Consider the following 15,656-nt stretch of genomic DNA (forward strand, 5'->3'; position numbering starts at 1 on the left):
TAACTGAGATTTATAAACAGTATGTACATGCAAATTTCCTGTCCACTTCTAATCTTTTGAATTTCTTTATTCTGCAGCTCTTAGTAGCATGTTAAAGAAAATGTTTTTTTTATCTTTGACTTATCGTACCACTTGTAGCACTAACACCATGGATCAAAGCATCAGTCCTGAGCTGTTTCTACAGGACGTTTATTGAACTGCTTTGTTTCAAGCCTGGTAAACAAAGAATTTGACTTTCTGAACCACAGCTGTTGGTTCCTTTCCTCTGTAATGACTCGAGTTACTCTCCAGACTGTAGCTGGACTTCAGCAACCACTTTTCAACCAAGCAGTTAAAGGAAGATCACACTTTGTTCCATTGTGACAAATAGTTTTAATAGAAAAGAAGCGTTATGTCACAGACACAAACAAAAATGCTTTTACACAAAAGTTACACACTAAATCCTTTAAATCTTTTAAGAATACACAACAGAAAACTGTAATACAGGAAGACACACAACAAAGTTCAACCCCAGCTGGTCCATCCCAAGGCCTCACATGTTGAGTATGAATTTTAACAGCTGAATGGGTTCGTGGAGCAGATGAAGCGTAAAGCAGTGCCACACTGGATATTACGCCATCCAGCTGAAATGTGATCAAAACAAGAGAAAAATAGTCGCATTAACAATAAATTCATTTTTTCAGTTCACAAGTGTAGATTGTAGTTGCAGTGAAGTGAAACTACAGCTGTTTCAGCACAATGCAGCCATATTAATCAAAACTGAAAAAAATATTCAAAATTACTGTCAAATTTAACAAAATAATACTGAATTAATTCATTAAAACAGCTACACACCACCTTCACAGAAAACCACACAGTAAATTTAACCTGAACAAACACATTAGCTGAGGTCATAGCTATTAATTCTTCATGTATTCCCTGTGAGAAAATGAAAGTAAAAAACAGGTGAGAGTGGATCAAAGTTTGGCTGATGCAGCTATCAAGCCAAATAAAACAGGTGGACTTACTGGTGGAGCTTAAGTAGATGCAGGGGTAGCTGGTGGTGGAGGAGAGGGTTTGCCAGTTGGTGTAATAGAAACCTTCACGGTCAATCCACATCCACTGGCCCTGAGAGACAAAGAGCATGAGTGGAAGGAAGTATTGCTTTCAAAAGGTCTAGACCCCTTTGGACCAGGTCCCAGGCTTGACCTGGGCTGACTGAGGTGATATTTCTTCATAAATTCAGACCTGCAGGTTGAAGCCTCCCAGCCATGCGATGCTCTGACCGGCTGTCTGTGTGATCTGTTGGAGGAAGGTGTACTCTCTGGGGTTGGTGACGGAGGCCAGGTGGGCACCCAGGCTGTTGCAGTGCTCCTGTTGGACAGAGGAAGCACAGATGAATCTTTGTGGCTGCACAAATTAACAGTTTTGTCATTTCATGTCTTCATTTCCTTCCTCCAAATGGAATTGTCTTAACCTCTGTGTCTATCAGGCGAGAGGAAAAGCTACAACTTCAGCCTCATTGTTGACAGTGTACCAGCTTCATGGGGCTAACTGCTCACATTAACAACACAAGTGTTGCAGTAGCAGTACCTCAGCTTTGTACCAGGACAAGGGAGAATTGACGAACTTGTAGCAGCGAGAGCTGTGGCTGAACCAGTCGGCCGGACAGAAGTTAAAGCGAGCTACACAGAGACAAAAGAGAGAGAACATTGACATTGAGACAGCTGTTCAAATGAAACCAACATCTGTCTGTCATGGATCTGATACACTGTGGAGAAGAGTTAGGGTGGAGTAAAAACTGAGCAGGTCACATGGAGAACTGCTGCTGTGGTCCTTTAAGCATGTGTTTATGCTGAGACATCTGGACAGTCTACATGACATTTGTGATATTTGGAGAGACGTGTTGGTGCTGTTAATGTTGTTGCCATGATGATCTCACTCATGAAAGAACATAAAGGAGAGAATCAAACAGTGATGTGACTCTTACATTGAGGTGCTGCCTCCTCCAACACAGGTGCTGCACAGCAGAGAAACACAGTCAGCACAACGAACAGTTATCTACAGACATGAACTATAAAACACTGTGCGTATGGAGACTGTCCATTATTGTAAAATGTCTTTCATCTAAGGGAACTTGTTTGTATAGAACAACAGTGGAACAGCACTTGTTCTTGATAAAGTACAACTGATAACTCAAATGTGTATTTCAGTGTTGAGTTTACAATGAGCAGCTACACAATATATAGTGAAGAGTGACGTGTGTCCTTCCTGATTACCGTTTCTGGGAGCAGAGCCAGAATCTTGTGGCACCGATGCTTCCTCAACTTTCATCATCATCATCTTGTCCTCCATCTCTGAAAAATTAATAGCTTCATCAGACCTCTCATTAGTTAAGATATTTGACTTTACAGTGAGTCAGTTTCTTTGAGGTTGTAAAGGTCAATTTGTACTGACCTGGAGCCTTTTCTTTGTCTTCAGCTGGAGCTGTAAGAAAAACACAACACTGTCATTAACAGTGGAGCACTAGTTACTCTTCTGCCCCACTGTGTGTGTGTGTGTGTGCGCATATTTTGCAACATGCACTGCTATACAGCTTTACAACAGAGTGCAAAGGGACCACACTATATTCGAGTCTTGCTGACTGACTCATGAACACATGGATGAGAGTGTGTATGTGGTTGTTGGTCTGTGTTGAATCTGACCTGCAAATGCAGCACAGAGGAGAACGCAGAGGACGAGGACAGTCTTCATGGTGATGAACTACAGATTGTTCTCTGTGGAGAAAAGAGAGCTTCCAATACATATACAGAGAGAGAGCAGATCCATGAGCGCCACTGAAGGAAGGGTCTTACCTGTCAGGTAAATGTGAGCTGATGTTGTTCAGGTGTTAGCTGAGTGATGCAGTGATGACAGGAGGCTGCCCTGCTCTTTATATACACACACCTGAACCACACTGAGTCACGTTGTTGTGCACATGTGAAGAAGGTGCCATTGTTTGTCTATGACTCAGTTCAGTGTGTGTGAAGGTGATGAAACGTGCACATAAAGCGGTGAACCTGAACTCTGATCTGTTTCCTGACAGCATGTAAACAGCTGTAGTCATGGTATCAGATCAGGATAATGGTTGAAAAAACTGACACAAGGCTGGATATGCAGGTACAATCTGTGTGTCAGCTTTGTGCTCTGTACTTGTATTTTAAAGGAAATATGAACAGTGACGATACAATATTCAGATTGTTAGCATAATCAACAAGTTAGCAATTCCAGAATTAAAAGACTCAACTGTAAGCAAGTAAAAGCTGCATCATTCCTGTTTGCAAAGACATTGCACTGACTCTTCTGCTCAAATGGAAAGCTTGTTTCGTGTGTACTCCATCCACAACAGTCTGATCTGCCTGTTGTTGTGGCTTCTTCTTGTTGTTTCCCACATTAATATGGTGTGCCAATGAGTATCTAATGTTGTAAAGGACAACAACTGAATAGGTTGTCCTTCAGTGTGGCCCAGGACACATTCACATATACACTGCTAAAAGAATGTGGCCGGCCATATGGGGCCCAGACCACCTCCAAATGTGGTCTGAGCGATTGGATCTCACTGCATCCTCAATGCATCTTGTGTGCATTCACACCTGCTTTTCTTTTAATCAACCAAGACGCATGTTCATGGCAGGTGTAAACAACGCTGAAGTTGATTGGACAAAAGTGCTGCTAAATGAATTCATAGCACAGATGTTTAACATGTGAAGGGCTTGTGGGTCTGTTAAAGCTGCATTCATTGATTTTTTGGCCTCTGAGTGGCAGCAGAAACAGTCTGTAAACACAACACTGAAATATCACCTTATGAACTTGAAATTGATGAGGTGTTCTTTGTAAATCCAAAACGATGAGCTAAAAGAGGCTAAAACAGAGCCTTCAATACCAGCGACCAGTTTCACATACACATGACCTTTGAATCCATTGTTAATGTCAAAACATTGATCAGTGTTGCTCGAATCGTTTGAAGCTTTGATACAAACACAATACTTGTTAGTGGGATACATTCGTTGTTGGTTTTGGTCTTTTCATGTTGAAAATGTAGAATAAGAGTGACCTTGTGTCTAAGTACCATCCTTGAGCAAATATACTTGCTGCTTATGAAACTGGGTTCTTGTTTAGCTTTCTTACATTGCAGAGAATAAACTGAAGGTTCATGATCTGAGGATTCTTTGACATGTTGAAAATACTTCACCAACTCAAACAAAACAGGCCGTTAATGTGGAGCTTCAAGCATTGAAAAGACATTCAGCAAACATGGTGATTGATCACTTATTGAGCTGAGCTCTGCAGGATTCAAACTATTTCCTCATAGTGTTGATTCATTTCAGTCAATAGTTACACGTGCAACTGTGTCCATATCTGAAGGATCACAGTGGAGCAAAGAAAGTCTAAAGTCTGTTTATTATTCCTGTAATTTTTCAGCAGGTTATGCAACAGAAGGAAGCAAGATGCCTAATTAAAGAGTTTACAGCCATTTAGGAATTATAGACATTCATGTCATTTGAAGAGTCAGCATTTATACTAATGACTGGCTGCTGGGAATGTCACTGTTCCTGCAGTGGAAAAGAGCTAAGTGGGTTCCTTGCTTGCTGTAACAGTTTTATTCCCATATTTTGGTGGAAATTTACCCACTTTTGATTTGGGGATTAAATCATCCAGTCTGTGATGCTTTCTAAAGGTTCCCATGCTTTTGTTCTTGGAAATTGTTTGGTGAGATTTAGGTATAAAAACTATTGGTTGGTTGCTTAAGGAAACTAAATCAAAGAAAACCAAAACTCAAGGAACTACGAAGAAACACACACACTCGTGTAAATGGGCTTACACATAAAACACCGGGAAACACTGAGCAAACACAAAACACAACAGGGCATGGGTTAAGACTAAAGACAGCACTAGAGACTTACTAACATAGGACGTGACAAGGTTTTAGACAAAGACAAGACTAGCAACTCGCATGACAACGCTACATACATGAAACATGGCATGACTCAAGACAAAGACTACACTAACAACACACTTTGGCTGTGGCAAGGACAAAGACAACAACAAGGCTAGAACAAACGTACAGGGACTGTGGCTAGGCTAGGGAACATGGTCACACCTCTAGCTTGAAATCTACATGATTTAATGAGCAAAAATTACATTTTAAGTCACTTGGAAATAGTGAAAGTACCTTCATCTTCAAGGGGGATTTAATTGAAATCCTTCAGATGTGATTGGACCACTCAAAAACAGGAGTGGCTACTTTGCTAGAAATATAGCTGAATCCAATTGAACCGGCTGTAAAACTTAGCCTAGTTGTCATGGCAGTGTTTAGTCGACATTCACACATAACTGAATTACAGAGGGTCGCACCACACAAACTAGTTCACACCCAGTAGGACCAGAGTAGTAACACCACAATACATGATAACAAACTTTGTACAAGATTGTATATGCTTGATCTTTATGATGACCTGGATACTTCTGTCTGTTATTAGTTCAGGTGTTAGCAGATAATGAGGATTACCGATTGGCAAATGATGTCAGCTGAAAATGTTATTTAACTGTGTGATGGATATTTTACTATTTTTTTTAGCAGTTCATAAGAACTTTCTGAAGATTTTATAAAAGCAGCTGGTGCAACCTCGTCCTGCAGATGACTGTTCACCTCGACCCACACCTGCCTCATATGCATGGTTAGATCAGGAGGAGGGAGATATGGCTGAATGAATAAATTTGACTGCGACCACATTCTTTGAAAGTTTTTACCATCTGAAATCCGAATGAACACCTACTACAAGGATATTTCTCTGTTGGCTACTCACACAAGCTAACATTCAGGTCTAGTTTTATATGATGGCTGGGGTTTGCAAGTCACTCAAAATTAATAATTAATCAGGACAGAGAATTTGAGCATGGAAAATGTAATTGAATATTATTGGATTGTGTTTTTAATTTAAGCATTTTCATTTCCTTAAGGATTATTTGTGAAGATAATTAAAGATCGTATAGGCTTCGCCCTCTAAGGCTATCGCTAGTGGGTTTCTTCCTTACGCGCCTGCGCAGCACTGAAAATAAAACTTAGTCCACGCCCACCTGTTGGTTGGGCCCCACTCGCGGTCTCATCCTGAGTATAAATTGCGTTGAGACCACATAATCGGCTCCCATTTTTTTTCAGCCTGCAAGACAAGCACTGAACTACAAGAGCGTAAATTCCTTCTAGATATCTTCCAGACAGAACAGCATCAAGATTTGCCCGGCCTGCCAGGTCGGGTACATCATGCCCTTTGTGCCCAATTGCCCATGTTGTGCTCGCCTTCCTGAAGCAGAGAGGCAACGGAGAGCGGACGCTCCCGTTGCCGCTGCGGAAGATGACTGGCCAATACGCGAGCTATATTCGGTCGAAGAGGCTCTGAACATCCTGTACCCGCCTGAGAGACTAGAGTCGGATGACTCTGTTCCCTCTATCGCTGGATCGCTGTGCGGGCCGCCCATTCCCCTCCTTCCCCAGATGGGTGAGCAAGGGTGTGAGGGCGTCTTGCCTGGGGAACGCCTAGAGGACTCTGGGGTCCCCACCTCCGCCACCACCGCCCTGCCATCGGTCGGCGGTCTCGCCGGAGATTATAAAGACAGCAGCGGCCTACAAAGACCTTAAGGTCCCGATGGCGCAGGAGACTTCCTCACCAGATGACATGGCGGGCGACCTGCCCTTGACCCAATCGGCCAGGCGCGACGCTGAATGGCCACGTTTTCCCACCATTGTTAAATTCCAGGAGGGAGCGGCGGCGGAACCCCGCTCTTTGAGGGCACTGGTGCCACATATGTGCCTTTCGCCAAGGTGGAGGGCTTCACCGATCATGGTTTTCCACCTGTTCCTGCGCTGGAGCCTAATCTGACGGCCTTTTTCGGAGTCCGTTAGGCCAGCACTGTGGCAGGTCGACGCCCTGTCCCGCCCTTGGCCAAGGACCAACTGACTTGCCGCTTAGCTGATCGCGCTCACCAGTGCGCCTTCCAAGCCTCGGCAGCGGCCAACAACTTTTTTGCTACTGCCATTTTCCCTGACCAAGCTGGCCGCCCGGTCTACGGCCATGTCCCCGGAGGAGGCGTTGGAAATCAGCAAGGCAGCCACGGCGTCGCTTACTATGTGCACCTCTTTTGCAGTCTCTCAAGCCAGGATCGCCGTGTGGCTGACCCAGATTCATATTTTCACATCCCCATCATACCGAAACACAGGAAGTTTCTACCCTTCTCTTTTCAGGCGACTCAATATCAGTACAATTGCCTGCTGTTCGGCTACTCTCTGGCTCCTCGCACATTTTCCAGATGCGTGGAAACGGCTCTGGAGCCATTACACAGGATGGGGATGAGAGTTTTATTCTATCTGCTCCTGCTGACCCGGTCCAGGGAGGAAGCTGCTTTACAGACAGTGAAGCTGGTGTCTCACCTACTGAGGCTGGGCTTCACGATAAACTGAGGAAAAAGCTCCCCTCTCCCTTCTCAGCTTATTGTTTATTTGGGAGCGGAGCTCAACTCTGTCAGCATGAGAACGCGGCTCTCACAACAGAGGGTGAAGACGCTTTTCCCCCCGTCCCGTTGATACCTCGCGTCCTGGACCGAGTTCAGGAGGAACAGCTGTCAATGATTTTGATAGCCCCAGAGTGCACAGGCGCATCATGGTTTCCATGTCTACTGCGGCTACTGTCAGGTCGGCCGTGGCAGCTCCCGTGGCGCAGAGATGTCCTCTCTCAGGCAGAGGGAGAGATCAGGAGCTACCCGGTAATAGGGCAGCACTTGTGGGCTTGGCCACTGAGCGGTACCGTTTGGAGAGATTAGGTCTCTCATCGGACGTGGTACGCACCATTCAGGGTTCCAGAGCTGCGTCCACTAGGGCATGCAACACAGCCAAATGGACAGCTTTTCAGCGCTTGTGTGTTGAGAGGGATCAGGACCCTATTGCGTGTCCGTTGCCTCATGTTCTTTCTTTTTTGCAAGGGTTGGTTGACAAGAATCTAGCTTTCAGCACGATTAAGACATATGCTGCAGCTATTTCTTCTTGTCATGAGGGTTTCGGCGAGAGGTCAGTGTTTAGCCACCCCTTGGTGAAACGGTTTTTGAAGGGCGTGCAGAGGTGCAGACCGACGACACGCCCCTTGGTTCCCCAGTGGGACTTAGCACTGGTTTTACGCGCGCTGGTCAAGGCTCCTTTTGAGCCGTTGGATCAGGTTTCACTCAAGTTGCTCTCGGGCAAGACAGTTTTGCTTTTAGCGCTGACATCCGCGAAAAGGGTTGGTGATCTGGCTGCTCTCTCCGTGGCTCCGTCATGCCTTAGAATCCAAGGAGACGGTAGCTCAGCTGTTTTGCGCCCTAATCCGGCTTACATGCAGAAGAACATCTGTCGTTTGTTCAGATCCAGAGTGATATCTTTGGAGAGTTTTTTTCCTCCTCCTCATAACTCTGAAGAGGAAGCCAGGTCTCACCTCCTTTGTCCAGTGCGCGCGTTGTCTTGCTATGTTCAGCGCACAGCTGCGTTGCGCCGCTCTCAGCGTTTGTTTGTGCATTACAGAGAACGTTCTTTGGGTTCTCCTCTGTCTGCACAACGTCTGTCGCATTGGCTCTGTGAGACTATTGCACAGGCCTATACCTCCTCCGGTGTGGATCCACCGGAGCGCATCAGAGCGCACTTCATCAGAGGGGTCTCGTCATCCATGGCTTTGCATGGTGGGATGTCAGTAGAGGACATTTGCACTGCCGCTTCTTGGTCTTCTCCCTGTTCGTTCGTTCGCTTTTACCTGCGTGATGTTTCACGTTTCTCTTTGACTCATTCTGTTTTGAGTGTTTTGTCAGAATGATAGATGTCAGGTTTTTTGTTTGTGCGCTTTTTTCTTGCGCACGGATGCATGGAGAGCTGCCCTTTTTCCGCCCTTCTCCTGTTCGCTGGACCTTTTTACGGTACGTAGCATTTGTTCTTAGCTCTCAATAGCAGGTTCCTATGTTTTTCAGCCTCATTTCACATGAGAAAGTTCATGAGGTGACATTATGGTGCCTTTTGTGGTTATGTATGCGCCACGCATGACGCACCGACAAGGCAAGGTACGTTATTGCTTCTCTTATTGTGGCAGGCGGGGTTTTTTGCATGTGCTTGTGGTACCGAACGGACCCAGTGTGGCATGGACTATATCCTGCTTCGACCTTATCCCACTAGCGAGAAGCCTATACGTCATACGTAATAGAACGTCAGTTACGTATCGTAACTGCAGATTCTATGAGTATAGGCGCAGCCCTCTAAGTCATGGGCCCCACTGGCTCCGTAGACGGCTGAAGAAAAGCTGTTATGGGAGCCGATTATGTGGTCTCAACGCAAATTATACTCAGGACAGGAGGAATTTATAATCAGACCGCGAGTCAGTGCTGCGCAGGCGTGCAAGGGATCAACCCACTAGCGATAGCCTTAGAGGGCTGCGCCTATACTCATAGAATCTGCAGTTACGGTACGTAACTGACGGTCTCAATTCTTGTCCTCTAAGATTTAAGTATGATGTGATTGACCATAATAATCAATTGTCTTGAACAGCTGGTTGGTCTTTCTGACTGTGTGTTGAACTGGTTTAAAACAAACATCAAAGAGAGAAAGTTTTTTGCCAGTCTTGAAGATCATGTGTCTGAGAAACACGACATATGTTTTGGGGTTGCACAAGGCAGCTGCCTTGGTTCACTACTGTTCTCACTATACATGCTGGTACTTGGTGACATCATTAGAGAGCAGAAGGTATGTTTCCATTGTTATGCAGATGACACACAACTGTCCAACCCAATTTATGATATCTACCTTCTCATTGGACTCACAGCAAGCCAGCAAACAAGAGGATTTCCTGTTTCTTCATTTTTAGCATCTTTAGGTGCATTGGAGACAAAGTATGAAATCATGACAGAAGTCAGGTTTGCATTAAACATGGAAGCATAAGAATGAAATCAAATGAGTAAATTAGCAAGTTAGTGATTTTCATTTATAAAGTGCCTTTCAAAGCCAGAGTTACAAGGTGCTGTACAATTCAAAGATTGAAGAAAAACAAGTTCAAAACAACAAAAACATGAAAACTACACAGAAGGTAGATACACAAACAATAAAAACATAAAAACTGCACAGAAGGCATACACACAAACAATAAAAACATAAAAACTACACAAAAGGCAAACACACAGGACAAAGGTGAGTTTTATTACAGCTTCTTCCCCTGAAGTGCTTCATAGATGATTAAAAGAATTATAAAATCCATTCTGCATTCTGCAAGGGGTAACTGATGTAGACTGGTCAACACTGGTGGAATGAGTGACCTACGCTGTGTATTAGTTCAGATCTTAGTTCAGATCCCCCCCCCCATATGCTCCCCAGGCGCCTGATGCGGCAGCCCACTGCTCCTGTGTGTTTCACTGCATGTTGCATGTGCATGTGTGTGTTTCAAGTACAGTGATGGGTGAAATGCAGAGAATAATTTCCCAGTTTAGGATCAATAAAGTGAATAAAATTAAAATAAAATAAAGACAAATCAATGTTTCCTCCTTTAGCATCCTCCAAAAAACACAGTGCCCCCTGCTGACCAACCCTCTTTTCAACACAACAGTCTGATCACAGCAACACTCCACTTTAGAGACTTTTAACCGTAGATGTTGTTCTGTGCCAGGGGTTGACTTGCAGTTTGTGTGGACTGAGGTCCAGAGAAGGTCTGGTTTAGTTGATCACCATAGATCTGACACCTTAATATTTTTTATTGTAACAATAATAATAATAATAATAATAATATAAAGCACAATTCATGCATTTATTGAGGGGAGAAGTGTGGGATTATACATGCTTAGATTTCTTTAAATTTAAATTTAAATTCAAGGAATTCTATAAAGGGAAAAATAAAATCCAATCCAATCCAATCCAACTTTATTTATAAAGCACTTTAAAAAACAACCAAGGTGGACCAAAGTGCTGTACAGAAAAAATAAATAAAAACAGAATAAAAGAAATAAAATACAGTAACACAATAAAATAAATAACAATAAAACAATGAATAAAAAATGTAATAAAATAATAGATACATTCAACGTCTCAAAGTGTCAAAAGCCAGGGAGAAAAGATGGGTTTTTAGATGGGATTTAAAAACAGACAGAGAGGAGGCCTGTCTGATATGGAGAGGTAGATCGTTCCATAGTTTTGGAGCTGCTACAGCAAAGGCACGGTCACCTCTGAGCTTGCGCCTGGTTTTTGGTACACTCAGGAGCAGCTGATCAGCTGACCTGAGAGAGCGGGGGGGTGAATAAGGCTGCAGCAGCTCAGAGAGGTAGGGCGGGGCAAGGCCATTGAGGGATTTAAAAGTAAATAAAAGAATTTTAAAATGTATCCTAAAAGGTATTGGCAGCCAGTGTAGTGAAGCTAAAATGGGAGAAATGTGCTCACGTTTGCGTGTGCCAGTTAAAAGACGTGCAGCAGCGTTTTGCACCATCTGAAGACGGCCGATGGAGGACCCACTAACCCCCACATAAAGTGCGTTACAGTAATCCAGCCTAGTGGTCACAAAGGCGTGGATTACTGTCTCAAAGTGCTGCCTGGAAAGAACTGATTTAATTTTGGCCAGCTGCCTCAACTGAAAGAAGCTCGATTTAACGACAGAGCTAATCTGATGGTCAAGCTTAAGATCCATGTCTATTTTGAATCCAAGGTTTGTGACGGTGGGCTTAATATACTGGGACATGGAACCAAGATTTACAAGTGGGGGCCCACTGGTGCCACCAAAAACCATCACCTCTGTCTTTTTTTCATTAAAATTTAAAAAGTTCATAGCCATCCAGGCCTTTATGTCATCGAGACATCTGAGTAGTCGTACAACAGAGTGTTCATCCCTCTTTTTGAGAGGGACATAAATCTGACTGTCATCTGCGTAACAGTGGAAAGAAATCCCATGCTTCCTAAGTATGGAGCCCAGTGGGAGCAAGTAAAGAGAGAAAAGAAGCGGACCTAAGACTGAGCCCTGTGGGACCCCACATGTGAGACGAGCAGAGGAGGACACAGAGTCACTAAGGCTGACACAGAAAGTTCGATCAGCTAGATATGACCTGAACCACTCGAGTGCTGTGCCCCTGATACCCACCCACTGTTTTAAACGAGAGATTAAAAGTGCTGGATACTTTGATAAATCATGTCACACCGTGGTGAGGTTTGTCTTGTCTTGGGTTTGTTGTCTTGTCATTTCCTGTTTCATTTTGAAGGTCTAACTCTCCTCTCGTTTCAGATCACTTGCCCTTCCTCATGTGTCCTGTGTGTCCGCCCCGATTACCTGTTGTCTCCACCTGTTCCTGATTACCCTCCACGTGTTAAATAGTCAGCGTCTCCCTTGTCTTGTGCCAGTGTGTCTTTGTCCCTTGGTCGACTCACCAGTGCTTCCCTTGTTCACAATCACAGAATTATTGCCTACGTGTTGTTTGATCCTCTTCGTGAGTGTTTTCTGTTGTAGTTTCTATAGTCTAGTTTTGTTTTTGTTTCTCGCTAGTGTGGTATAGTGCAATACACTTCCCGTCCAGCGGTGGCACTGTACTACTGTCTGATGTTATGTGTAACCTTGAACTATGGTGGATGAATGTGGCATGAAGAAGTTAAGTAAAGAAGTTATGAATATTACCGCCCTTGTCTGTTTACAATCTACTTGAATCCTTCTACATACACAACATATTGGCGACGAGGATGGCTTGTATCGGAATCTCACATCCCCCTGCTTTACTGGAAACTCCGGGTGAGCCTACGATGTTGTATACAACCTGGATACAGATGTTCGAAAATTACATCCTAGCATTGACTGCTAATGACATGCCGGACAAACGTAAGCGAGCCTTACTGCTTCACTGTTTAGGCACAGAGGGTCAGCGTATTTTCCTTTCCCTCCCTGACTCTGGCACGTCTTACAAGTCTGCCTGTGATGCGCTGAAGAAGTTTTTTGTGCCAAAAGTGAATGTCGTGGCGGAGAGAAGTAAGTTCCGTCAGCGTGCTCAGAGACAGGGCGAAACAACGGTACAGTACATTGCTGCATTGAGGGATTTGCTAGTCAACTGTGACTTTGGCACGCTAGCTGATGACATGATACGAGATCAGCTGATTGAGAAAACGTCCTCTTCACGGATCAGAGAACGTCTACTGTTGGAAACGGACTTAAAATTACAGAACGCCATCGCGATTGCTACACAAACTGAATCCGCAATGGCCGAAGCGAAAGCTATCGCTCCACTACCTGACGCTACGGTGAAACTCATTCAGTCGAGAGGAGGCGGCGTTGTTAACAACAGGCGGAGTCGGAGCAAAGGTAAGTCGCGCTCCACAGTCCAACACGCACCTACCCAGCGCACTTCTCAACACAAAACATGCTACCATTGTGGATCCAACTCACACTTAGCAAACAACCCCAAATGTGTTGCCAGAAATGCAAAATGCAACTAATGTGGAAAAATGGGACATTTTAGTAAAGTGTGCCGCAGCGCAGTTCCTACACAAGCTGTGCAAGAAGTTACTGTTCCAGATCTTACAGTGTTACATGTCACTCCTACAGCTGCAGCCTCAAAGCGCCTTACCTGCACAGTGTCTCTTCATGTTAAAGATGGACAGTCACTTACCACTGATTTGCTTGTTGACACTGGCTCAGCAGTCTCCATTCTTCCAGAGAGTATCTACAGTCAGTCATTCATGCATGTGCCTCTCATAAAGCCTACTGTACGCCTGGTGACTTACACAAAGAAGCCTATTCCTGTACTTGGCTGTCTCCAGCTTACCGCCACATACTACAACCAGATTGCACAAACTGACTTCACCAATAGTGAGTCACACTGTCAACACTACAAGCGCATTAGGCGTTGCTACTGGATTCATACACAAAGTTAAAGTGCGTTCAGATGTGCCTCCAGTCCAGCAGAAACTACGCAGACTCCCATATGCTGTGCGCGACAAGGTGTCGGAGGAGCTGAAAAGGCTGGAAGCCGACGGCATTATCGAGAGAGTGGACCCGTCTGCCTGGGTGTCGCCTCTGGTGGTCGTGAGCAAGAAGACAGGTGACATTCGTGTTTGTGTGGACCTACGTGAACCAAACAGGGCTGTGGTGATAGACAGCCACCCTCTGCCACACATCGAGGAAGTCTTCACAGAGCTCCGTGGTGCTACAGTGTTCTCCACAATTGACCTGCAAAGTGCATACCACCAAGTGCAGTTACATCCAAGCAGCAGAGACCTTACATCGTTTATAACGCCAGATGGACTTTTTCGTTTCACACGAGTGCCTTATGGGCTGGCCTCAGCACCCAGTGCGTTCCAACGCATGATGTCTCAGATCCTGGCTGGTCAAAAAGATGTGCAGTGCTATCTCGACGACATCATTATCTGTGGGGAGACACCTGAAGTGCATGACGCCAGATTGAACGCCGTTCTTCACTGCCTACAGGAGAGTGCCCGCCTGCTGTGTTTTAACTACACCACCGAATACAAACCTGGCCATGAGAATGTTACAGCAGATTGCTTGTCACGCTTGCCTCTTCCTATCACAGATGAACATGAGGACATGGAGTTGGAGATGGTGGCTGCTGTGTCCTCTGACTTCGCTGCAGTCACAGCTGAAGAGCTCTCCAGTGCCTGTGATGCATGTCCTGTGCTTATCATATAGTTAATATGGTGACATACTTACCTTTGAAAAGCTATGTGCTTGCAGTGTTTACATGGTTGACATACTCATTGCTTTATTGTTATTGATAGTATAAATTCTTACAGTATAAATTGCCTTATCTTTTGTTACATACTTACCTGCCTTTAAGTATCTCGTCATTTCCTTTCCACGAGATACTAAAACGTGCACACGTTTTAGCTAAATCGTGCGCACGAGATACTAAAACATGCGCATGTTTAAGCTAAATCATGCGCACAAGATACTAAAACGTGCGCTCGATTTAATGCACTCGTTCATTTATACAGACAGACAGCGGGCTCCATTCACAACTGAATCTGATTTTAATATTTACCGTATTTTCCGCACGAAAAGGCACACCTAAAAGTCTTTAATTTTCTCAAAAACCCACAGTGCGCCTTATAATCCGATGCACCTTTTATATAGATCAATGAAAAAACATGGGGTCAGGTGACGGCGCACAGCGCTGATGTGCAGACGCTGTGCGCTGAGGCTCAGGAGCAGAAATCACATTAACCACGTTTGATTAATATTTTAATTGCCTACTATTTAGCATATAAGTGCCTTTAAGTATCTCGTCATTTCCTTTCCACAGTCCACAGAGGGACAGAGGGGGATCCTTTCTGGATCCCCCTCTGTGAAGGCAGCAGTCAGAGTTTCGTTGTAGTCTTCATCCTAGATGAGTGATGTGGCTTGAGGTGGCTCCACCAGGCAGACAGTACCATCAGAATCTGTTGGGACAAACGGAGAAAAAAAAGACATGAAAGGAAAATAAATATTTTTATGAATAGGCTTTAAAAATATATATATATATATATATATATATATATATATATATATACATAGGCCAAGGCACATTTTATGAAGGCACTTGTGTCTTGGGTGGTGGTCTCAGAGGATGAACTCCCTCCAGGGATTCCCTCAGCCACTGGCCTTCCTACATTCTGGCTTAGGGCC

The 15,656-nt window shown here is 44.4% G+C and overlaps 1 protein-coding gene across 1 annotated transcript; it reads right to left on the minus strand.

The window, feature by feature from the left end:
* Positions 1 to 552: 552 nt before the first annotated feature.
* On the minus strand, positions 553 to 2,733 carry LOC121604684 (ladderlectin-like). The gene is made up of 8 exons (XM_041934258.1): positions 2,685 to 2,733; positions 2,433 to 2,466; positions 2,259 to 2,362; positions 1,970 to 1,999; positions 1,573 to 1,664; positions 1,228 to 1,353; positions 1,008 to 1,107; positions 553 to 623 (listed from the first exon to the last, which is right to left on the minus strand). The coding sequence occupies exons 1-8, from the start codon at positions 2,731 to 2,733 to the stop codon at positions 553 to 555; spliced, it is 606 nt and encodes a 201-aa protein (XP_041790192.1).
* Between the last annotated feature and the right edge of the window lie 12,923 nt (positions 2,734 to 15,656).

The sequence above is a fragment of the Chelmon rostratus genome, chromosome 3 (assembly GCF_017976325.1).
Source record: "Chelmon rostratus isolate fCheRos1 chromosome 3, fCheRos1.pri, whole genome shotgun sequence".
Classification (NCBI taxonomy): domain Eukaryota; kingdom Metazoa; phylum Chordata; class Actinopteri; order Chaetodontiformes; family Chaetodontidae; genus Chelmon; species Chelmon rostratus.